General features: G+C 43.3%; 1 protein-coding gene across 1 annotated transcript in view; it reads left to right on the plus strand.

Annotated features, from left to right (window-relative positions):
* PDIA2 (protein disulfide isomerase family A member 2) overlaps positions 1 to 26,474 on the plus strand; it is a 43,985-nt gene that overhangs the window by 953 nt on the left and 16,558 nt on the right. The window contains exons 2-5 of the mRNA XM_029577237.1: positions 10,114 to 10,320; positions 13,883 to 14,016; positions 23,242 to 23,379; positions 24,710 to 24,826. Of these exons, the coding sequence (XP_029433097.1) occupies positions 10,114 to 10,320; positions 13,883 to 14,016; positions 23,242 to 23,379; positions 24,710 to 24,826 (596 nt within the window). The remainder of the gene's footprint in view (positions 1 to 10,113; positions 10,321 to 13,882; positions 14,017 to 23,241; positions 23,380 to 24,709; positions 24,827 to 26,474) is intronic.

Consider the following 26,474-nt stretch of genomic DNA (forward strand, 5'->3'; position numbering starts at 1 on the left):
CGGCCAGTCTGAAGAAAGAGAGGGCATGCATGTTAATTCCCTGAAAGTCAAATTGGGAAAGAAGAGAGGCAGGAGAGGTTCTGCTTGATGGCTCCCTGCTGAGAGCTGGATGGGATGAGAAGGCAGAAAGTGCATGGTGACTTCCTGATGAGGGATAAAATACAAGCTGTTGATGGCTCCTTGATGAGAAGTGAAGGGGATGGTGCAACAAAGTATAGAGAGCCTAAAGAAAAACCTCCGGAGCATGTTTCATCCCTGCTATAGCGGGGGGGGGGGGCAACTCCGGTCTTTTGAGCGCCACAAACAGGGTCTGATTGTCAGGATGTCCACAATGAATATGCATGATGTATATTTGCATCCCCTGCCTCCATTGTATGCAAATCTGTCTCATACATATTCATTGTGGATGTTCTGAAAACCAGACCTGGTTGTGGCACTCCAGAATTGGAGTTGCCTACTCCTGGGCTATAGCTTAGTAACATTGAGCCAAATATATACAGCTGCCCCCACCACCACCATGGACTGAAAATGGGGAAAAATCTGTTGGCATATCTGGCCGTTATTAAGAATGGTAGGGTGAGCAACAGGCTCCATTTTTTTTTTTTTTAAGGACAGGTAAATTCAGTTCTGGTTTTACTCCATTACGGGCAGGGATGTCCCTTAGGAAAGCAAGACTACAAATCCCTGCATGCAGTGGAGTAAAATCTGGACTGGATCAGGCTCAACCCTAAGGAGAGTGGGGTTAGCACTTTTCTTTGTAGGGAAAGAAAGCTGGACTAGGGTGCAGTATGGTGGCCCTTTCTCAGCTGGGTGGAGAGGGGGATTCAGAGGCATGGAAAGTGCAAAGCTTGTCCTTGTGTATGTATCAGTTGCTGACCACTGCAATATCTGGGAACTTTCAAGCACATACTGTCTGGTATGTATAGTATACGTGTATATATGTGTGTGTGTATATATATATATATATAACATTTAACCAGTTAAATGTTAAGGTTTCAGGGCAAGACCAGATCGTGCTTTTAGATAATTAAAAAAAAACGAAGATTCATATAAAAAAATTTTCACAAAACAATATTTAGTACAAAAAATGTTTTGATGTATTTAATATTCTTCTCTAAGTGGAGTTTCCTATGCCAGTGGTGATTATAAGAGCTTGTGTACCCGATGGGCACATTAAGTGACAGCCTAACAAGCTGACTTGCTACTTTGGTGGTAAATTATGAACTAATGTTTTCCTACTGTAGTACTACTTTCTGGTTAGGATTACAGTTTTCTTATCACAAATCTATTTAAGTTTTTCTAGTAAGCTACTTTCTGTTAAAATAATTTTGCCATTTAATTTTTTGGCGATTCACAGCAATTTTTATTTTTTGGTATTTTACACATTACACTAGTCACATTTTTTAATTTGGTCGTTCTGCACCACTGGCATTCAGGCACTGGGCTGGCCCCTCTTTTATAAAAGATAAGAACATAAGAAATTGCCATGCTGGGTCAGACCAAGGGTCAATCAAGCCCAGCATCCTGTTTCCAACAGAGGCCAAACCAGGTCACAAGAACCTGGTAATTACCCAATCACCAAGAAGATCCCATGCTATTGATGCAATTAATAGCAGTGGCTATTCCCTAACTAAACTTGATTAATAGCCGTTAATGCACTTCTCCTCCAAAAACTTAGCCAAACCTTTTTTTGAACCCAGCTACACTAACTGCACTAACCACATCCTCTGGCAACAAATTCCAGAGCTTTATTGTGCATTGAGTGAAAAAGAATTTTCTCCGATTAGTCTTAAATGTGCTACTTGCTAACTTCATGGAATGCCCCCTAGTAAATAAACTTGTTGAGCACCCCCCCCCCCCCCCCCCCCAAAATCCCAATCTACCTCCAGCATCACTGTTTCAACCTCCTGTACCTGTGGTAGCTAAGCAGGCATGCGGGGGATAGATCTAATCTTAGGGTGCCAAGCATGCATTACACCCTGGCACCTATGGCTGGGATGGAGAAACAGGAAGGTGCACCCAAATCTAAATAAATGTTACTTTCCAGGCTTTGTACATCCGCAGTCTGTATGCGTGTGTGGACTCAAAAACAAAATCTTCCCTGCCCGAGTCCTCATATTTGATTCTGATGATGTACTCAGGGGGGAGTAACTGGGCAGGGCTGAAGGGATATTCTTTGTTTGTAGTGGATAAATTATTGTCATTCAGGTATCAGTGAGGAAGTGGTTTGTGTTTAATGTTTTATGACACAAGAAAAGGGGTTGAGTTAGCACATTGAAGCTTGTTTTTAAGGAGTGTGATCTGTTGATTATAGGTATTGTAATTAATGCTGCTAGTTCATAACTCGGTTTGAGCATTTTGTTTTGAAAAAATAAATGCCCCCACCCTGATCTGTCCTGAAAATTCTAGTGTAGATAGGACATACAGTACACACATACATTAAGGGGCGGATTTTAAGAGCCCTGCTCGCGTAAATCCGCCCGGATGTATGCGAGCAGGGCCTTGCGCGCCGGTGCGCCTATTTTACATAGGCCTGCCGGCCCCGGGACTCGCGTAAGTCCCGGGGTTTTCCGAGGGGGGCGTGTCGGGGGCGGGGCCGATTGGCGCGGCATTTTCAGGGCGGGACGTGGCATTTTGGGGGCAGGCCTGGAGGCGTGGTTTTGGCCAGGGGCGGTCCGGGGGCGTGGCCGCGCCCTCCGGAACCGCCCCCGGGTTGCGTCTAGGCGCGCCAGCGGCCCGCTGGCGTGTGGGGATTTACTTCTCCCTCCGGGAGGCGTAAATCCCCCAACAAAGGTAGGGGGGGGTTTAGACAGGGCGGGGGGGTGGGTTAGGTAGAGGAAGGGAGGGGAAGGTGAGGGGAGGGCGATAACGAATTCTCTCCAAGGCCGCTCCGATTTCGGAGCGGCCTCGGAGGGAACGGAGGTAGGCTGTGCGGCTCGGCGCGCGCCGGCTACACAAAATCGGTAGCCTTGCGCGCGCCGATCCAGGATTTTAGCAGATACTCGCGTATCTACTAAAATCCAGCGTACTTTTGTTTGCACCTGATGCGCCAACAAAAGTACGCGAAGGCGCGCTTTTTGAAAATCTACCCCTAAATGAGCAGTGGAACAGAGGGCTAAAGACATGAGCCCTTTGCAATAGTGAGGTAATTTTTAATTTCACGAATGAGTCCTATTAATATTGCATGCTGTATGGAGTAAGAACGAGGCAAGGTGCAGTAATGACCTTGCGTGAAGGGCAGCTGCTGTTTTTCCCAACATGCACCTCCCTCCCTGATAAGGGTTTATACAAGCAAACATCTTTATCACATCCTCTGTTAAATATCAACGCTATTACAATTTTTGTTCCTTTGCTTGTAAGCGCCTCTTTCTGATAAACGTGACAGGCCTGTGCTGGCCCTGTGGCTGCAGGCTTGAATTTGGCTTGCTTGGCCAGCAGCTGCCACTAGTGTGGGTAACCCCTGCTGGGTAAAGAAGCAGCACTGAGGGGTAAATCTCGAAGGAAGCTTCCTTTTCAGTTCTTTTCAGAGGTGGCACTGTTCAGTAACAGCTGGGCCTCCCTCTCTCCCAGGAGCTGTGAATGCTGCCTCCACGATGTTCCCAGTGTAGACTGGCCTGGGCATTGACCCAGACCCCTAGCCAACGACAGTTGCTGAAAAGTGAGGTGGGAGGCGATAGAACAACCTGGGGATTTTTTTTTCCTCTGTTTTAAGAATAAAGGCTTGTGGCGCCGGACCCCAGCACTGGTTTCAATTCAGCAGGAACCAGTTCCTCAGAGAATGAGTCCGGTCTTGGGAGGCTAGAGTGGCTGACCTAGAGGAGCTAAGGGAGACAGAGAGGTATAGAGAGGAGACCTTCAGGGACAGAGTGCAGCAGTCCCACCTCCAAGCCATTGTGCTGCCTTGAAGGAGAAAGGTCACCTTGGTGAGGCAGGAAGCAATTCTGTAGCTAGGACCTGCCCTCAAGATGATGTAATATTCTCTCGCACCAAGGATATGTCTTCAAGGGTACATGCCCAGGAGGGAAGGGTTAGGATGGCCGTTGGTGTGGGTGATTTGATTATTAGGATTGTAGATAGCTGGGAGACCAGTGGATGTGAGGATCGCTTGGTAACTTGCACATTGATAGGATTTTAGATAGTGCTGAGGAGGAGCCGGCTGTCTTGGTACAGGTGGGTACAAATAACATAGGAAAGCGCAGGAGGGAGGTTCTGGAAGCCAAATTTAGGTTGTTAGTAGAAAGTTGAAATCCAGAACCTCCAGGGTAGCATTAGAAATTATCCCCATTCTATGTGTAGGAGCTCAGAGGCAGACAGAGCTCCAGAGTCTCAACGCATGGGTAAGAGAGGGTTCAGGGAAGAGGATTTTAGGTTTTTTTAGGAACTGGGCATCATTTTGAGGAAGGGGGAGGGACTTTTCCAAAAGGATAGATTTCTCCTTAACCAGAGTGGAACCAGGCTGTTGGCACTAACCTTTAAAAAGGAGAAAGTGCAGCTTTTAAACTAAATGATAACCAAAAGCTCACAGTCTGTTAACATTTCACTATCTTTCACTTCATCCTGGGCAGGCAGAGAGCAGTATGCCCCCACCATTATACTCTTCCCATCATATATGGAATTTCTATCCGTACAGACTCCACAGTGCATTTTATCTTCTGCGAGGGGAATTGCTAGATATTTCAAAGATTTGGGGCACAGGCCCACAGGTCCTCCCCTCCACCCAGAGATACCAATTTTTCCACAGACTCATGAGGACCAGGAAAGGGGGGGGTGCCCCTGACCTCTCCTCATTTGCATACATTTGCCACCACTACCCTTAACCCTGCCTCCCGTTTCTCATCCCTCTGTTCTTTCTATTCTAGCTTCCCCAGAACAGTGGTAATGAACAGTCTACCAATGAATCAACAGGTCAGAGCCATCAATGATGAGTGATACACTCCTGAATCAGCTTGAAACACCATGGCACATAATCTGCATAGATACATGCATTCTATTAATTGTGGGTGCACATTGCTCATTTTTTCCAAATGTTATGGAAATAATATGAGTGCATCAATCATCTATAACCTTCATTGATCTCTTCTTAATGTGCTCTCACAGTTGGCTGAGAGACCCAGACATGGCACAGCACATAGCCACTTACATACAGCTTTTCAATCACAGTATTGTAGATATTTTAAAATAGTGTTGTTTTTAATTTGATAATGAAAACAAAATTAATCCTCTGAAAAAAAGTGAATTACAATTGCAATATAGTAAATCTCCCATACCAAAACAGCACTAACTGCCAGCATCAAACAGTAACAACCTACCTATGAAAAGGCAAAACTGCAAATATTACACCAAGCCCTAGATGCACCAAGCTACAATAGATCTTTACACAGAAACTACATGCTAATAGAATATCTCACCTCAAACAAACCCTTACCAAACACAGAATAAAGAGACCATAAGGCATAAACAGAAATGTACAGCCAAAACTGAATTGGAACAATGGAAGAACAAAAACATTGCCATTCCATATAAAATATCAAATCAAGAAATATAAAACATCATATTCATAAAACCATACTCTTATTTCAAAATATATGATAACAAGAATATCCAATAATTAAAATTTCATATAAAAACTTTTTTAAAAAAAACTAAATAGGTTTTTAAAAAATCCCTCGCTCTCCATACCTGTGAACTATTGATTTCCAATCACCCTGAGATTGTTGTGTTGGGGACAGGATGGTACAACCTTTCTTTTCTCTCTCTCATATGCATGCTCTTCTACATACACACACCCTTGCTTACTCACACATCATACACATGCTCTCTTCCTTTCTCTCACATACATACACACATGCTCTCTCTTTCACATACACATGCACGCACGCACGCACATGCTCTCTCACAAGCACACACTATTTCTCTCACACATATTCTCTTTCTCCAGAACATACAAATTACAACAGCCTCCTCCTTGGGCCTACACAGCATCTCTCACACACATATGAACATACATACTATTTGCTCCCATATACACTTGCTCTCATACATGCTTTCTTACATGCTCTCACACACACATGCTCTCTCACACAAATGCTCTCACATGCTGTCTCACACACATCAAACATATGCTCTCTCTCACATGTTCTCTCACTGATGCTCTCTCATGCACACATGCTTTTTCTCACATGCTCTCGCTCACACAAATACACATCCTCTCATGTACACACACACTTTCTCACACACGCTATCTCTCTCTTACACATACACATGCTCTCTCTCTCCCCCAAACATACAAACAGTAGACTTTTCCTTGGGCTCACCCACACACGCAGGCTCTCTTACAAGCTATTTTCTCACACACACATACATGCTCTCTCACATGGCTATGTGCTCTCAAACACACACATGATCACTCTCAAATGCATTCACACAACACACTCTCCACAATACATACAGGATGCAGACATCATCAGCCCTCCTATTTCAGCCACATGACTCCACCAATGCAACAGCCTCCTTGCTGCACAGCTCAGCGATACAACAGCCTGTTTCAGTCATGAAGCCTTACAGACACAAGAGTCTCCTGCGGGAGTGCAGCCCTACCAACAGCATCAACCTCTTGGGGTTTTTTGTTTTTTTTAGATGCTCAGCCTGGCTAACAGCAGCCTTCTATTTTTATCTACGCAGACCCGGGCAATTTAGCAACCTTTTCTCTTCAGCCACGCAGCCCGGTCAACAGCAGCAGCCTCCAGCGGCCCAGCTGACAACAGCCTTCTCTTTTCAGCCGCGCAGGCCCTGGCAATTCAGCAGCCTCTTTTCTTCTGCTGTACAGCTCGGCAGACATAGCAGCAACTTCTCTTTGGGGGAGGGACCCTGTGGAGAATAAGGCCTTGCTTGACTCCCCCAGGCCATCTCTAATCCAGAGTAATGCAGCAACAGTGAATGGTGCAGTTGCCTGCAGGTAGAAAAAAACTGGGAGATAAAAAAATTAGCGGGAGCTGCAGCTGAGACTCGGGCACCTGGCCCCGTGTGCCTGATGCTAATGATGCCCCTGACTCCTGCAGGACATTTTATCCTGTTTGATTTTATTCCATCCTTAACATAAAGTACCACTCCTCCACCAATCTGACCCAATGCATCACAGTGTCCCATTTGTTATCAGCCTTCCACCGGGTCTCTGAGATGTCAATTACGTCTATGTCTTCGTTCAGTGTCATACATTCCAATCTTATTTTTTAGACTTATTGCATTTGCATACAGATTATTCAAAGTGTGTTTTTAATTGCATTTAGAACCTGCCAGCACTTGAAATGGCCAGTTTAGACTTATTTATCTCTGTCTGCTCTTTATTTAAAAGCACCTGGGCTACTTCTGCCTCTAATACAACCTCTTTATTCAGATATTCTGGCTTCCTGTTATGCCAGTATTCTTTGAAGATACCTCGCTCCAAACCATGCACTTCTGAGCAACTGTCGGCTTTCCTTGTGATGAATTAATTTAAAAGCTGTGCTATCTCCTTTCTAAAGATTAGTGCCAGCAGCCTAATTCCATCCTGTTTAAGGTGGAGCCATCCTTTTGGAATTGGCTGCTCCTTCCCCAAAATGTTACTCAGTTCCGAACAAATCTAAAACCCTCTTCCTTGCACCATTTCCTCATCTATGCATTGAAGCTCCGGAGCTTTGCCTGCCTCTGGATCCTGTGCTTGGAACAAGGAACATTTCAGAGAACGCAATCCTGGAGATTCTGGATTTCAACTTTTCTACCTAAAATCTGGCTTCCAGAACCTCACTTTCGCAACTTCCTATTTCAGTGGTGGCCACATGTACCACAACCACTGACTCCTTCCCAGCACTGTCTAACATATTATCTAGGTAGTGATACGTGAGGTATCTTGCTCCAGGCAGGCAAGATGGGACACCTACCTGCAAACGCTTAACCTTCACCTTACAGGCGTTAACTTGGTGCTCAATACATCCAAGACGGAACTCCTTCTTATCACCCCAGAAGGCGGTGACCACCGACAACAATGGCATGCTAACATCCAAATCACTCAAGCAAGAAACCTAGGAGCCATTATCGATAGACACCTGAATTTAAAGAAGTTCATAAACCATACTACCAAAGACTGCTTCTATAAACTACAGGTGCTCAAACGACTTAAGCCTCTACTATATTATCATGATTTCAGGACTGTTTTTCAGGCTATCTTATTTTCCAAGGAGATTATTGTAACTCTATTCTTTTAGGTCTCCCAGCATCTACCTTAAAACCTCTCCAGATGCTCCAAAATGCGGCGGCGAGAATCCTGATGAACACTAATCGGAGAGATCACATCACGCCTATACTCAAGGACCTGCACTGGCTCCCAATTAACTTCAGAATCCTTCACAAATCTCTCACCATTATTCACAAAAGCATCCACCACCAGGCCCCCCTTGACCTGCAATTTCTGCTCAAACTACACATCACGGCTAGACCTATGAGGGAAGCTTATAAGGGATCCCTACACGTCCCCCCAACCAAAGTCGTGCACCGATCAACCATCAGAGAACGGGTATTCTCAACAGCTGGCCCTTCCATCTGGAATGCCATACCCCCCGACCTCCGACAGGAATCTTGTCTTCTGACTTTAAAAAAAAAACTCAAGACATGGTTGTTCGGTCAAGCCTTCCCCTGTTCCTAGACCAGCATTACTATAGCATAGCCATGACATAGTTCAGACGTAGGCCTCCCAAGCTCTCCCCACATACATAACTGTTTTTAGTTATAACTGTTTTAGTTACCGAACATAGCCCCCTCGACATTTCCAACTCCCAGTTGCTTTCCCTTGTTTTATTGTAACTTTTTACTTCCTCTAATTTTGGTTTAATATTTTTACTGTTATCGTTAAAGTCTTTGTTCCCTGTAAACAGAGTTGATTTGATTTGTATCAAGAAAGTCGGTATAAAAAAGCTTTAAATAAATAAGATACCAAGTGACCCTCGCCCAACCAGCTGTCTACTTTCCTAATATTTGAATCACCAACAAGAGCTGCTATCCTATTCCTTCCCTCCCTCCTGGCCACAAAAGATGCATTGTTTCAAAATTGTATAAGTGAAAGTCAGGCTTCAGCACTTTTTGCCTGAACCTTAAATCGATCCTCAGTATTGCCCTAGGCAATGGCTGTTTCCTGATCTTAGTATTCAGGACTGTAAGAAATTGCAAGAGGACCTTGCAAGCTTGGGAGACTGGACATCCAAATGGTAGATGGCATTTAAGGTGGACAAGTGCAAAGGGATGCACATAGGGAAGAGGAACCCAAATTAAAGCTACATGATGCAAGGTTTCACGTTGGCAGTCATCACCCAAGAAAAAGACCTAGACATCATAGAGGATTTCAACATATTATCCACAATCTAGTGTGCAGCAGTTGCCAAGAAAGCAAACAGAATTCTAGTAATTATTGGGAAAGTAATGGAGAATAAAACAGAGAATGTCATTAATGACTCTATTGTTCTATGGTGTGACCTCATCTTGAGTATTATGTGCAGTTCTGGTCACCACATCTCAAAAAAGATATAGTAGGATTAGAAAAGGTACAGAGAAGGATGACCAAAATGATAAAAGGGTTGGAACAATTCCCCTATGAAGAAAAGCTAAAGAGGTTAGGACTCTTCATCTTGGAGAAGAGAAGGCTGATTGAGGCCTATAAAATAATGGAGTGGAACAAGTAAACATTAATTGGTTGTTTACTCTTTCAAAACGTACAAAGATTAGGGGACACACAATGAACTTATTAGGTGATACATTTAAAACAAATAGGAGAAAGTACTTGGAATTCATTGCCAGAGGATGTGATAAAATCTGTTTGTGTAGCTAGGTTTAACAAAGGTTTGGACAAGTTCCTGGAAGAAAAGTCTATAAACCATTATTAAGGTGGACTTGGGGAAATCCATTGCTTCTCTCTGGGATAAGCAGCATGGAATCTCTCTACCTCTTGGGATCCTGCCAGGTACTTGTGACCTGGATTGGCTGGCCACTGTTGGAAACAAGATGCTGGGCTTGATGGACCTTTTGTCTGACCCAGTATGGCAAAACTTATATTCTTATGTGGTAAACCTTTAATTTTCTCTTTGGCAGATGCTCCCTGGTGCAGTCACTGCCAGGCTCTGGCACCAGAGTACGCTAAGGCTGCCCAGGTCTTAAGGGAGGAATCCACAGAGCTGCGACTCGCCAAAGTGAATGGGCAAGAGGAAAGAGACCTGCTGGAGGAGTTTGACATTAATGGCTATCCCACCCTAAAGTTTTTCAGAGATGGGAACAGAACAAACCCCATGGCTTACACAGGTACACATAGTCCTGCCTCTAATCATTTCCTAGCACAAGTATGGGTGAAGATTGTATGTAGATTTTCTGGGGAAAACCTCATATAGTGCCTTCATGGGGCTACATAAGCCTATCGGGCTACTTATGTTCCATCCTTACCATCATAAGTATTGGATGTATTATAATCATTGGTTACCCCAGAATTGTTGGTCAGGTGTGTGCTAATACACACTGCACTTGTTTTACCAAACTGAGCAGGTATGTGCTGGTATACAAAACTTGTTTTACCAGATTTGTTGAATAATGCTCACTGTTGTAACGCCAAGACCGTAGTTAGTAGAAACTTCGCACTGTTAGTGTGACCATCCCGACACTGCAATGTTTCGAAAATGAATTCTTCGTCGGGGAATCACTTCTTAGCACGTGACACTGCGATGTTTCGAAAATTAATTCTTCGTCAGGGAATCACTTCTTAGCATGTACTTCTCGGCACAATGGCAAAGTCATAAATACTCGATTTATGGTGGTCAATGGTACATCTGTGGTAAAGACTCTTTGTGCGGTGTACGATCTGGCTGATAAGACAGCCGGAGGTGCAGATCCAGATCGTACATTGCAGTGTCGGGATGGTCACACTAACAGTGCGAAGTTTCTACTAACTATGGTCTTGGCGTTACAACAGTGAGCATTATTCAACAAATCTGGTAAAACAAGTTTTGTATACCAGCACATACCTGCTCAGTTTGGTAAAACAAGTGCAGTGTGTATTAGCACACACCTGACCAACAATTCTGGGGTAACCAATGATTATAATACATCCAATACCTATGATGGTAAGGATGGAACATAAGTAGCCCCATGAAGGCACGATATGAGGTTTTCCCCAGAAAATCTACACACAATCTTCACCCATACTTGTGCTAGATTTTTTCATACACATTGATATTTTTTAAGTATCTAGCAATTTTGGACCATGTGTTGTGAGTATTTATAATCATTTCCTATCACTATGCTTTCCTCTGACTCCTGTACACCTCATTCTCTGCTATGCTGCCTGCCCCCCTACTTTTCTAACTAACTGAGCCCCTGATGCAGTTGCTATCTCCCCACAGGTCAACTGGACAGGCTAGTTCAGTCTTGGTTTTGCCCCATTGCATACATGGATTTATGGTTGTGATTTTCTTAGGAACAATTAAAATGTTATATTCTGCACATTCCCTCGATAGTTCATGGCGTATTAGATCATTGTAATGAGTTGAAGAGCACGCACACGCAGTGGAGGAGTTAGAGCAGAAGGCTACACACCAGGCAAACTAGGGTTCAGATTCCCACTGCCACTCTTTGTGACTGGCGGTAAATCCCTTTACTCTCGATTACTTCATGTATAAAACTTAGATTGTAAGCTCTCTTTGGAAAGAGAAAATCTCTAGTACCTGAATATAATCTGCTTTGAAGGGGTGGAAAATAAACAGATGCATACTTATCAGCTCATTACTAGTCAAAAAGATGTAAATCAGATGATGTGCCTTGAGAGCTTAAAGGAACATGACTTAAAAGGGCCAATCAACCAAATAATCCTCCACTGCAAGAGTGGTCTTTTTCAAAATCCCCCAACCTTACTGCAGTAGGCCTGGTAGTCTAATGGAGGACAAATATTGGCTGGTCAGCACCATTTTGGAATCGAATGCATGATGTCTGGGAGCCATAAAGGGTACTCTGAGCCTCCATTAGATTGCTAGGGATATTGAGTAAGGGGTGGGAGGGATTCGGGGGGGGGGGTGGAGTTTGGAAAAAGAGGAGAGGGACCTTCACCATTAAATATGTTCACTTTGGCTGCCTGAAGGGGTAGTGAGGGGGTGGCATGGGATGTCTTGAGAGACTCCCAGAGGTTTGGACACTCTTGGGAGGGTGGGTTATTCGGGCTGATCGGCCCTAAGTCATGGCAACTTAACAGACTGGGGCTGCCATCACGTGATATTTTAGGGGCTCCGCTAAGTGCAGTATTTTACCCAGTACCAAAGCTTAGTGACTACCACAGTATTATCCCCTATGGGAAGAGAACTGCTGCTTAGTATAGAGGCCCCTTAGATTGTACGCTCTCTTGGGACAGGGGAAATGCTTTCTCTGCCTGAATGTAACTCCCCTTGATCTACCAATTAAAAGAGTGAGCTAAATAATAAAGAAATAACATCTGTCTGCCTCCCTTTCTCTCTCCCTCCCATCCTGCCCTTCCTCTCATACCTTCTGCACCCCCGAATGATATTCCTTCATTCTTTTTCCCTCTTTGCTTTGACCCTGGCTCTCTTCCTTTCACACTCACCTTTCAGGCCAGTCCTAGCCAGCCTGCCCCCAGTACTATTTATGACCGAAGCTAATCACCTATAGGCCATGGGTCTTCCTTACACTCCTCCCTCTATAACCCAGCCCAGCCATCACAATGAAAGGTCTTTGGTGGCTGGAGGGAGGCCATGGCCCATGACTCCCTTCAGAAGCCAGTGCATGTGCGTCCTGATTTCCACCCCTCGGGTGACTCTGTTGCACAATGGTTGGGATTCCCCTCTCTCTGGGAATGTTACCTCTATAGCATTCCCAGAACTTGCCAAAATCTACTATTTTGTTGGGCTTTATCTATTTAAATGCGCTTTATCTATTCAAATATGTTGCCCAGGCAGCAGTAATATTTAATAACATTTCGATATAGTTCCCTACCCCTTAGTAGGGGTATCTTACTAACACCCTAGGGTCGGGTAATGCATTTTAAAATCCCAGTGCCATAAGATTTTAAACAGACCGACTTCTGTATAGCTCTCCTGCCTTGAAGCTCCTCTGCGCTGCTTCCCACACGCTGTGTGTGTGTATATAAGAACATAAGGACCATGCTGGGTCAGACTAAGGTCCTGCAAACTCAGCATCCTGTCTCAGGCAGTGGTGAGTTTGGGTCACAAGTACTTGGAAGATCCTAAAAAGTAGATCTATTTCTTGTTGCTCGTGCCCAGGGGTAGCGATGGCTTTCCAAAGTCTGCCTGGCTAATAATAGTCTATGGATTTTTCCTCCAGGAACTTGTCCAAACCTCTTTTAAACCCAACTATGCTTAGTTGCCTTGACTACGTCTTAAGGCAACAGATTCCTCCACGGCTTGATCGGGCACTGAGTAAAAGAGTACTGCCTACGATTTGTTTTAAATCTGCTGGTTGCTAGTTTCATGGCATGTCCCCCTTGTTCTAGTATTATTTGAAAGGGTAAATAACCATCTTTTACTCACCCATTCCACCCGACTCATGATTTTATAAACTTCTATCGTGTGTCTTCTCAATCTTCTTTTTTCCAAGCTGAAGCGTACTAACCTGTTCAGCCTTTCTTCATAAGGGAGCCATTCCATCCCCTTTATGTTTCCTTTCTCTGCACCTTTTCTGGTTCCGCTATGTCTTTTTTTCTGAATGCAGGTCTTTCCCAGTTTGCATTCTCTTCCTGCTTACCCTGCACAAGGATGCAGCTTCTCCTTATAAAGAGGCAGCACTCATACATTTCCTAAACAGGTAGAGGAATGATCTGGGCTCTGATTGTACCTAATCATTTCCATAGGACGGAGTGACGCAGGAGGAATTGTGAAGTGGATGCACAGACAGACAGGCCCGAGTGCAATTGTGCTTGAAGAGGAAGTGGGTGCTGAGAAGCTTATTAACTCTCAGGAACTAGTTGCCATCGGTTTCTTTAAGGTAGGTGGTTATGCAATCGCTGCAAAATCAATCAAGGGATGTTGGCATACGAGGTGCTTTTGTAAATACAGGTGATGTCCAAGAAGGTTAACAGTCATTTACATGCAAAGGCTCCTTGCTGGACATCTGGCTATACGAGGTGTTACTCCCAACTATGGGAGGGCCACATAAAGAACTCCACCATTTAGCTGTGTGATTTAGAATGGGCATGTATAACACACCCGCACAACTAAACATTATCCCAGGGATGCAGAAAAATAAAATAAAATTTAAAAACACAAATTATTATTTGTATAACACACCCGCACAACTAAACATTATCCCAGGGATGCTGGAGCAGAAAAATAAAATAAAATTTAAAAACACAAATTATTATTTGTTATAAATAATCTAAGTAAAACCAGTGCATGCGCATGTACATAATTCTTTTAGATTCTTATACTTTATAGGAGACAGAAGCACATGGCATTATAGTAAAAGAATAATTTATTAGCATTGTACAATTTAGAAAATTAGCCATCTGTAGTTTATAACAGAAAATTGCCAACTCCACCCTAAATCTCAGTTTTGAGTTCAAACAAATAAAAAAATTAATTCTCATCTAAATTCTGGCCATAATTTTAGCATTTTATTTCAATTCAACCTCATGTGATTGCTGAATAGTTTACATGAACTTCGCTACAGCTGCAGATTCTTGAGGAATCCATTATGATTTCCAGCGCTCTGCATGGATCTGTGATCAACTTGCCACACAGAAATCACAGCAAAACCTCATCAAAATAAAACACCTCTCTATTCTGAATAAAATTGTGACAAATCATCCAAAAATAGCCTCAAATCTAAAATTTCCTAACCCTAAATAGATGTAAGAACTTTGCTAATACTGTTAAGGTATCTTAAAAATAAATAGACCAAAGTTTATCTACAAACAAATCACCTTAATTTCTCTTGCTAGGAAAACATCAAAAGGCTATGCTGGTTTCAGCTGACTGAATGAGAGAGAGCCAAAAAGCAAATTCCCTCAAGCAAAAACAAAAATGCCTTTCTGTTTTGTTTTTTCACTCAGCCAAAAGGCTGAAATACAGGACTTTCTTCATTTTTCCCCTTTCGTTTCTCTTTATCTCTCTGTCTGCCTCTGCCACTCTTAACTCTTTTTTCAAAGAAGAAACAGTGATTGGGAATCAGTCTCATCAGCATTTCATCCCCCTGCCTCTCATTGGCTCCAGACAGATATTTCCCACCCAAACTCTGATGCAAAACTTTACAATTTATTTAAAATAATTAATCACTTGACTGATACAGTCTCACTAAGCAATGCAATTGATCAGTTTAGAATTAAAGCAGTGTCCCATAGGCTGACCAAGAAAAGTTACTTATAATAAATTCTAATATCCCCCTTTCTAGTAATGTCCACATGGTGTTGCTGTTGACCAGTGAATGGCTTCCAGTGCTCTAGTCTCCCCTACTTATTAGCTCCTCAAAGAGAATTACAACTCTCAAGTGCCAATGATAAACCAGAATTAATTATACTCTCTTTGTCTTTTAAAGGGATATCTGTACTGAGCTTCCTGACTTTAAAAGGATAGGCACAAACTGTTTTATGTTTTAATTTGTTACTGAATTACAACTTAGATGACCAATAATTTTGAATTAATAAATGCTTTTTAAAAGTAACTTTCTTACACAGGGTATCAGTTTGTAGATCACTGATAGAGATTTGGGTTTACAGGGTACCAGTAAGTAGACTTATTGCTGAAGGACTAGGTATAAAAAGTATCTTATCTCAAACTCACTGCTGGAGGTATGGATATGCAGAATATCTAGTACCACTGGATGTCTTGGTGTATAGGGTATCGGTTCGCAAAATCACTGTTGGAGGTCTAGGTATGCAATGTATCAGTATTTAGACTTACTGCTGGAAGTCTGGTTATACAGTGTATTAATACTTAGATTTACTGCTGGAGGTTCTGGCTTACAATGTATCAATACTTATATTAATTACTGGAGATTTGAAAATACAGTGTGTCAGTACTCAGGCTTTCTGCTGGAGCTCTAGGTATAAGGGTTATCTAGTATTTAGATTTGCTGCTCACTGATTTTTTTTCCATTTTTCCTCCTTTAGAATAAGATGACAGACTAAGATGTTGATGGTCTGAAGCATTCAATTTATTGCAGTAGAATCAAGCACTGATTGTTTTCTGATATTTTTTTTTACCATTAACTTGCAAATATTTTTGCTGAGCATTTCACAATTTATCTAATTATTTGACAATTACCTTTTACTTTCAGTCTGAGAAAAGTGCATACACATGCATTGGACATGGTAACACACATAGAAAAATAGTTAAATTAGTACAAGATTGAAACTGGTGAACAATAGTGATAATTGTCAAGGTTTCATCCTTAGCTGCTGTACCATTCATTTCTCTATCAGAAACATTCATAATTCATCCACTCGTCAGAAACATTTGTAGTCTCCATCCCATTCTGGTTCTGGGCTTGAGGGCACCCAGGAAGGGCCACGGATCTCGCAAGGCCCCCATGATCCCCTAGGGATCCTACATGGGGTAAGGGGAGGATTTCACTTTTCAAGGCCCTTAGGGCAGGGATAGCCAACTCCAGTCCTCAAGAGCCAGAAACAGGCCAGGTTTTCAAGATAACCACAATGAATATGCACGAGATAGATTTGCATGAACTGCCTCCAAAAATATGTAAATCTATCTCGTGCATATTCATTGTGGATATCCTGAAAACTTGGCCAGTTTTTTGTGGCTCTTGAAGACCAGAGTTGGCCACCCCTGCCTTAGGGTTTTGTATTCACAGAGGCTCTTCCTGCACATTAGTCAAGCACTCCATAAAGACCACATCCATGCCATCTCTGTTCAAAATAAAAATCTTTACTGACTGATGGCAGGGAAAATCAGTCATAAGAACATAAGAACATGCCATACTGGGTCAGACCAAAGGTCCATCAAGCCCAGAATCCTGTTTCCAACAGTGGCCAATCCAGGTCACAAGTACCTGGCAGGATTCCAAGGGGTAGAAAGATTCAGTGCTGTTTATCCCAGGAATAAGCAATGGATTTCTGCAACTCCACCACTTTTCCTATGAGAACTTGTCCAAACCTTTTTTTTAATGCAGTTACACTAACAGCTTTCACCACATCCTTTGGCTACTAATTCCAGAACTTAAATTATGTGTTGAGTAAAAAAAATATTTACTCTTATTAGTTTTAAAAGCATTGCCTAGTAGCTTCATTACATTTCTCCTAGTCCTTCATTTTTTTTAAAGAATAAACAACCGATTCACGTTTACTCCTTCTACTCCACTCATTATTTTATAGACCTTTATCGTTTTGGTTGCCCTTCTCTGTACCTTTTCTAATCCTGCTCTATCTTTCTTGAGATGTGGTGACCAGAATGGAATACAATACTTAAGATGCAGTCGCGCCATGGAGGGATACAGAGGCATTATGATATTCTCTGCTTTATTCTCCATTCCTTTCCTGTCAATCCCTAGCATTCTATTTGCTTCCTTGGCTGCTGCTGCTGCACACTGAGGTGAAGATTTCAATGGATTAACAACGATGATGCCTAGATCCTTTTCCTGAATGGTGATTCCTAATTTGGACCTTGCATTGTGTAGCTAAAATTTGGGTTACTCTTCCCTAAGTGCATCAATTTGCACTTGTCCACATTAAACTTCAGTTGCATTTGCATGTGGACAAATGCAATGTAGAGAGAGTCCTTGCTCCATGAGGCTTACAGTCTAGACCAGTATTTCCCAACCAGACCTGATCAGGTGTGACATGGAAAAGTCACCACTGCCTGATACTCGGATCCAGGCCAGCACATGGGCTCAGCTCTGAGCACCTTGCAGCATCAAGATACCAGCAATTGCTCTTAAATGTACAGAAGCTCCTTTCTGAGGACATGTGTAATCATGCAGGCCTCCTCTTCCTAGCTATAGCATGAACCCCCAAGTTTGGTAATTGAATGAGCAGCATACAGGGCTCTCCTTTGTGCATCAAAACATTGCGCATAGCACCTCCTCAGCTTCCCCATCCTGCACCTCCTCCTTTGAGTCCTTCCAGCCTCCGTCCTATCCCTGGCTAAGTGAGACGGGGAGAGTGTGCACCGAGCACTGGGTGTGACTTTTCTGAGTATTGGAAGCAGCAGCAGTGAAGAGGCTCTGGCAGCCACATGCGCAGCCAAGGTAACTATCTGAGCCGGCTGCTCACACCACCGCAATTTCTCCCTTCTCCTGCACTTGTACATAGAGGGAGCAGGTTCATCATGGCAGGTTCATGCGTGTCTCCATCCCTTCATTACCTTGATTTTAAAATTTGGAAGAAAGGCTGGTAGGGCTTTTAGTGCTTCACATCTCTTCCTTTCACCATGTGAGTCCTCTCCATGTCTGCACTGCCTTCTCCATGGAGGTTGATGTGCCACACAACATTTTTTCTTAATATAGGTGTGCCTTGGGCTTGAAAAGATACGGAAATGCTGCTCTGGTCAAGATATACAGCTAAGACAAGAAGTTTCAGGAAATAGATTTATTACAGCAAAATGATTAAAATTGAGACGAGGACAATCAAGGTTTTTAGGTGGGATTTGAGAAAGGGAGCACGGTGTTACCACCTCAGTGAAGCTGAGCTGTGCAGCAGGGAGTAATGCACAGACTTGGGAGATGGTGGTGGAGGAGAAAGGCACAGATAAGAGCAGCTTGCCCAATGAAGGTTGGAGGGGGAGTTTAAAAGAGGAGAGGTAATATGAGGCGTGAAGGCACTTGTAGGTTAAGTTGGAGAAACTGAAATATGAAACAGAAACGTGACAGCAGAAAAAGACCAAATGGCTGATCTAGTCTGCCCATCTTCCCAATTTATTTAGCTTTACAATTCCCATCACTCCCTCAGAGATCCTCTGTAATTATCCCATGCATTTTTTGAATTCAGATACTGTTTTTCCCATCTCCACTGGGAAGCTGTTCCATGCATCCTCTGTGTAAAAAAAAAAAAAAAAGTTTACTAAGATTACTCCTGAATCTACCCCCTTTCACACTCATTGCATGACCCCTCATTCTAGAGACTCCTTTCTGTTGAAAGAGGCTCATCTCCTGTGCATACCTTTGAGGTATTTAAATGGCTCTTTCATATCTCTCCAGTCTCGCCTTTCCTCTTGGGTATACAAGTTTAGATCTTTAAGTCTATCCCCATATGCTTTAGAATGAAGACCACTGACCATTTTAGTAGCCACCCTCTGGACCGACGCCATCCTGTTTATATCTTTTGAAGGTGTGGTTTCCAGAAATGTATACAGTATTCCAAGCGAGGTCTCACCAGGGATTTATACAAGGACAATATTACCTCCCTTTTACTGCTGACCATTCCTCTTTATGTAGCCAAGCATATTTCTTGCTTTTCCTGTCACTTTATCCACCTGTTTGGTCACCTTAAGATGATCAGATATAATCACCCCCAGATCTTTTGTGTTTAGAAGAATTTCAACCCCAGTCAGGTCTTAACTTGTGGGGCACAGCCTAGATCACAGTTCTGCCACTTCTTTTCAGACTTCAGAGGCAGAGCAGTTAGGGGTGTTCTGCCCTACCCCCCTCCCCTCGGCAAACCTAGAGGGAAGAAGAGCCTGGAACAGACCAAACAGAAAACAACCTATCTGCTATCTAATCCAGTCCTTCCCCTCCTATTCTACAGGGAAGAGTAGGATAGGTGGTGGTATCCTGAAGCAGAGAAAAGCTATTCTTCACCCAAATCCAGTCCTGTCCTGCCCTCCTTTGTGCAGGAACAGGAAGTGAGAGGAGGGTGTGATTCTGAAGCAGAGAACAACCACTCTATTCCCAAATCCAGCCCTGTCCTGCCCTCCTATTCTGCAGGAACAGGAAGTAAGAGGAAGGTGTGATCCTGAAACAGAGAACAGCCACCCTGCACCCAAATCCAGCTCTGATCTGCTCTCCTATTGTGCAGGAATAGGAAGTGACAGGAGGGTGTGATCCTGAAGCAGAGAGCAACCACTCTGTTCCCAAATCCAGTTCTGTCCTGCCCTCCTATTCTGCAGGAACAGGAACAAGAGGAGGGTGTGATCCTGAAACAGAGAACAGCCACCCTGCACCCAAATCCAGCTCTGATCTGCTCTCCTATTGTGCAGGAATAGGAAGTGAGAGGAGGGTGTGATCCTGAAGCAGACACCGCAGAGCAAAGCACAGACACAAAAAGGAGTCTGTTTGTGAAACTTGTGGGCAGCAGTGCCAATAATTAACAGGCTCATTTTAAGACGAGCATGTGGGTGCCCATACGCTGGAATTTTAAACCGTGCACGAATCGCATGCATATGATTTAAATTAAGAGGTGCTCTCCAATTTTAACAAAATTAGTTTTCCTGAAGTCTAGGACCCTCGCCTTTGAATGATCCTTCATCTCCTGCACTCTAACACTGAACCATACCATCCGGTAATCATTGGATTCCAGATAATTGTCCACTACAACATCAGAAATACTTGTCTCTGCTCGTAAGCACCAGGTCCAGTATCGCCCTCTCCTGTGTGGGTTCTATTAACAGTTGGCAGAACAGTTCTCCCTGCAGAAACTCCAGCATCTTCCTGCTTCTAGAAGACACCACAGCTGAATGTCCCAATCCCATCCAGTAGACTGAAATCCCCTAGCAATAGTACCACCCTTTTCATAGCAATTTTGTGAATATCCTGCATTAAATCCTTTCCTGCTCTGTGAGGTCTGTATACTACACCAATATAAATAAATGTTCCATTCCCTCTTTCCAGATTAACCCACAGTGCCTACTCCTTACTTTGTAAACACTGCAAATCTGTTGCTTTATTATTATTTTCTTATATATAGTGCCTTGCCTCCTCCCTGTCTTCCTACCTGGTCCTGCCTGAATAAAACTGTAGTCCAGTATAACTATATCCCAGTCATAGTTTTCCATGTATCAGGTCTCTGTGACAGCACTACATCCAAGTCGGCTTATTCCAAGACTGCCTCTAGATCTGGGACTTTATTTCCCATACTATGAGCATTAGTGTTCAGAGCTTTCCAGATATTACCCTTCCCCCCTTTCTATACAATGTTTTGCACTGAGGGTTTTGTTCACCCATACCAGACGATCCTAGTTTAAAGCCCTCCTCAGTAAGTTTTGCCAGTCTGTACAAGAAGAAGCTGTGCCCCTTCGTTGGCTGGTGGACCCCATCTCTGCTCAGCAGTCCTTGAAACGTCATCCCATGTTTAAAGGAATCCAAAATGCTCCCATCAACGCCATCTATGCATCCATTCATTCATCTCCAGAATACAAGCTGCCCGGCCTGGGCCTTTCTCCTTGCCTGGGAGGATGGAAGAGAATGCCACCTGTGCCCCTCTCTCCCAGAGCCATTAAGTCATTTTTTATATGATCGGTGTGGGTACCTTGCAGGATCAATCGTGCCAACGTGGATGAGCGCTATCGGATAGTGGTCAGTAGACTTGAGGAGGTTTGGCAATCTCTCTGTAATGTCTTGGATTTTGGCAGGACAACATGTCTGATTGGCCGATGGATGCCTCCATGCCCTTCAGAAGTGAATCGCCCTCCTCATCCTAGGTGCAGAATCAGAGGGGGAGAAAATATAATGACTTGAGGTTATGTGGTTGTGTAACGGAACTGGAGAAAGATAAGCTGTGTAATTGAATTTTTAATAGATTGTAGCAGGGATAGATTTATTTATTTACTAGCTTTTATATATCGACATTCGTGGGTACATCATGCCGGTTTACAACATAACTGAAGGAGGAAAATACAAAAAACCAGGGTGGGGGGAAGGGGAGCAGCTAGGAAGAGAGAAGGGGCAAGAGAAGAGGGGGAAAAAGAGGAAGAGGAGAAAAGGAAAAGTACCTGATGGAAAAACAACCAAAGAACATAATATGTAACACTGCAAATTATACACTCAAAAAGGGACTGTGGATAACCTTATACACTGTGGATAACCTTATACAATATATATATATAAATTATACATTCCAAAAATTATTATATACAATATCTTTAACTAGTACATACAGAAGACACTATATATGACATTACAAATTATACGTTCAGAAAGGTAACTATATATAGTCTAGCAGCGTTGCTATAGGGAAAGGTAGGGTTTAAGGACAGGGGAAGGGGGTATATAAAGGGGTATAAAAAAGGTTGCTAAAGGGAAGATAGGGTTTAAGGACAGGGGAAGGAAGACCTGGTTGCAGTAATCTAAGCAGGAAGTGCTGAGAGAGTGGATAATAAGAGTTTTAATGATATTCTCAGTCACGTGACAAGACCTAGCATGATTGCTATTGTGTGACTCTGAAATGTAGGAAGGGTCTTTTCCTTTATACCTATATACAACATCGTTATCTATGCAGGGACTTATACTTCTGATTGTCCCCTTGATTAACCTATGAAAATCAGAACTATGAATCCCTGCATGCAATAGGGTAAAATCAGGATCGGATTAGCCTGTTCCTTACGACATGAAGCCAGGTGGCAACCCTAAGCATCATGTATGCAAAATAATTGCAGTCTGAATTATATCTAAATGCTTTAAATTACTTTAAAACAATGTTTTTTTTTGACCAAGTTGGTGCTTATTTGAAGCATGAATGATCAGTAGTCATCTTGGATCTACTCAATTCTGTCTTTGCCCTGCCTTCTTCTATGAATGAAGAAATTACAACGTAAGTAACTCAGTTGCTCCATAAAGGCTCTTCCTCAATGCTGAGTGCTAGGCCTGTCTTAGGCTGGAGTGGGGCCTGGTGTGGCTGTTCCGAAGCCCTGTGCTCACTGACAACCTGTCAGCCCCATGCCCACTGCCCCAGCAGCTTTCCTCGCTTTAGGAGAGAGCTGGTGTAGGGAGGAGGTGGGGGTTAGCACATCCACCCCAGCTTCCCCTGATGCCAGCCTACACTACAGGGTCACCTTTAGGCCTGTACGGCACAATCGGCGCAGGGCCTGGTGCAGTTACATCATTCACACCTGGCCAAGGACAGCGCTCATCACCAAGGAACAGTATTGCAGATTAAAAAAACAACAACATGTAAGCAAAGCGTCTATTATGATATATCACATAGCAGTGGGGAAAATCTCTATCAGACGGATCAGGGAGGGACAGGTCAGGCTAAATCTGAAGCTTACCTCAGCTAGAGATGCCAATATCCCTCTAATGTGCAGTTATTCTTTTCCTTCTCTGCAGGATCTAACCGATCCAGATGTGAAGATATTTCATAAAATAGCGAGAAACACTGTGGACATCACCTTTGGTATCACAGACCAGGTGGCGCTCTTCCAGAAATATGGAGTCACCAAGGACACCATCGTGCTCTTCAAAAAGGTGCATTAGAGGATGAAGGGACCAGATGTAGGCTGTGAGTGTCCCAGACACACAACGACACAAGCAGCTTCTGCTCATGTGACCCAAAAATTATAGACCAAGGCAATATTAACTGGAAGGAGGCTCAGCAGCAATAATGCCTCTCAGCCATTGTAATCCAGTGTCCCACTTGTTGGTTGGAGTTTGTCAATCTTCCTCCTCCAAATTTATGGGCATGTATTTTTATTCTTAACTAAAGCTTTTCAAGTATGGTCTATGCGTTGTGACATGAGGGCTGCCTGGTGGTCATAATTCTGGTATAATTGTATGATTCTGGTATTCACTATTAATTATTGCGCCAAAGTTCAGACCCCAAGTAAAACAGAAAGCTAACTGTATCTTCACAGATCACACATTGCTACTATTCAACATATTGGACCTAGGAAGCTTGGGGAGCCAGGCAAGATGTAGGATGATGGTAGGGGGAGCACAGGTGAGAGTGTGAACAGGTGGATGGGTCAGGCATAGGGAGACAAAGCATTATGGGAGAGCACAGTGGAGATAGTGTGACAGTAAATAAATACACAGGGGAGACAGAGCATGAACATGGGGGGAGGCAATGTGTGATGGGGGAGCCTGGACAGAGCGTAGCATCTCTACAAAGTGCGCTAAGGCACCTGGTGGTGTGACAAAGGAAAGCTGAAAGCATGATCTGGGGTTACTGGGCTGCCTTGCACACTTTTAATTAAATTAAGTAAAACTGGTTATTTACTTTAATTGATCCAGTGGTTTCACTGATCGTTAAATGGACCCCAAATAAAAATTAAATGGTAACAAACCTTAGCAGTCACTTTTGTCCCATTCGTTGGTGGGTGCTGTCCCACCTATGGAGCCCTATTAAAAGACCCATCTGAGAAAACCCTCCTATACTGCCCTGATGCACTCCTTGTCTTCAGAACATAAGCTTGTCATACTGGGTCAGACTAAGGATCCATGAAGCCCAGTATCCTGGTTCCATCAATCCAGGTCATATGCACCTGGCAGGCAGGATCCCATTAGCTAGTAATTGGTCTGACATTCTCCTGTAAAGTCATTTTTGTACTTATTATGGATTATATCTAGTGACTCTCGTGCTAACATCATAACCCATAACTTCTTAAAAATAGAATAAAAGCAATATTGATTAAGTAGACATGTTTAATAGTCACAGGGTGAGTATCTCTGCTGATCTGGTGCAGCTTTATTCTAAGCCTCAGCTGGTGGAGTATATGGGCACCCCCTCCCCCCCACCCTTTGCTGACCAGGAACTCATGCAAAGCTTTACTTTTCATCTGCTCTCTGCTTTTTGCAGTTTGATGAGAAACGTGTGGACTTCCCTGTGGATGAAGACCTCGGACTGGATAACGTGGAACTGTCACAGTTTCTAATACTGAACAGTCTAGAACTAGTTACAGAATATAACCAACAGGTAACAGAGCAGTCTCTATAAAGCTTCAGTAACAGATGAGCCTTGCAACCTCTTAAACCTCTGTATGAGATTCAGGTAACAGTTGAGCCCCTCTAGCTCACTTCTCCACAACCAGGCTCTACATAAGGCTCCGTTCCGTTATCAGATCGTTCCTTTCAAATCCCTCCCTTTGTAGTGATACTAGCCCCATAGAATTGGTACAATGCCCCTCAGCAGTTGTCTGAGCAATTAAGACATTATTTCTGGTAACAGGCCTAAGCTCTATTGATCTGCAATATTGGTAACAGCAAGAAAGAGTAAAATAAGAGTGTGAGAGGGGCAAGAGAGTAAAATGATCCATTAATATTCCATCCTTTGTTCTTCCCATTCTGTTAGAAGTCTATCCCCTTTTCCTTCTCATCACATCAGGATTCCATTTGTGATGGGTCTTCCAAGAAGGAGCCCTTTTTCATCACTGAGAGGATTCCGGTTGGGAGAGACTAAACCTCTGCTTGGGTGCTAATGCTAAATTTGTGGTATGAAGGAGGTGTGGGTATTCTGTAGGAGAGCATTGACTGCTATTATGGGAAGTGTGGTATTCTGAAGAGCCATTAGATGGCATCATGTATGGTAAAAGTACGAGTCATAGGTGCTGAGGAAAATAGGAAAAAGCTGTTATTTGGATGCTTTTGGGGAGTATTCTTTTTAAGATGTGATGGGAGAGAGATCCTGTAGGAGGCAAGGTATTGAGACTATAAAAATCGGCCGTAGAGTTTGGTGGGAGGAGCCGGAGAGAGTGGGGTGGCCCAGGTTGCCTCTCCAAATGAAAGGGCTTTCTCCTTCAAGAGAAACAGCTTTTGAGGCCACACGGTGTTACCTCTCATGGGGAAATTCTGGTCACCGCATCGCAAAAAAAGATATAATTGTGATGGAGAAGGGCGACCAAAATGATAAGGGGAATGGAACAGCTCCCCTATGAGGAAAGACTAAAGAGGTTAGGACTTTTCAGCTTGGAGAAGAGACGGCTGAGGGGGGATATGATAGAGGTGTTTAAAATCATGAGAGGTCTAGAACGGGTAGATGTGATTCGGTTATTTACTCTTTCGGATAATAGAAAGACTAGGGGGCACTCCATGAAGTTAGCATGAGGCACATTTAAAACTAATCGGAGAAAGTTCTTTTTTACTCAGTGCACAATTAAACTCTGGAATTTGTTGCCAGAGGATGTGGTTAGTGCAGTTAGTGTAGCTGTGTTTAAAAAAGGATTGGATAAGTTCTTGGAGGAGAAGTCCATTACCTGCTATTAATTAAGTTGACTTAGAAAATAGCCACTGCTATTACTAGTAATGGTTACATGGAATAGACTTAGTTTTTGGGTACTTGCCAGGTTCTTATGGCCTGGATTGGCCACTGTTGGAAACAGGATGCTGGGCTTGATGGACCCTTGGTCTGACCCAGTATGGCATGTTCTTAAATAACCTAAGAGACTCATCCATAGTCCCAGCACAGGAGGAGTAGTCAAGGGTCTCATCAGTTATGAAAGACCTGGAGAGAAAGTGTTCCAGATGAGGTTTGGATTTGGGGGATCCAGGGAAACCCCTGCTGAGGCTATAAGGCAATACTTTTGGAGCTGACCTGAGAAGAAAAGAGACTCCAGGGTGGTATGAGG

This window comes from Rhinatrema bivittatum, chromosome 14 (assembly GCF_901001135.1).
Source record: "Rhinatrema bivittatum chromosome 14, aRhiBiv1.1, whole genome shotgun sequence".
Lineage (NCBI taxonomy): Eukaryota > Metazoa > Chordata > Amphibia > Gymnophiona > Rhinatrematidae > Rhinatrema > Rhinatrema bivittatum.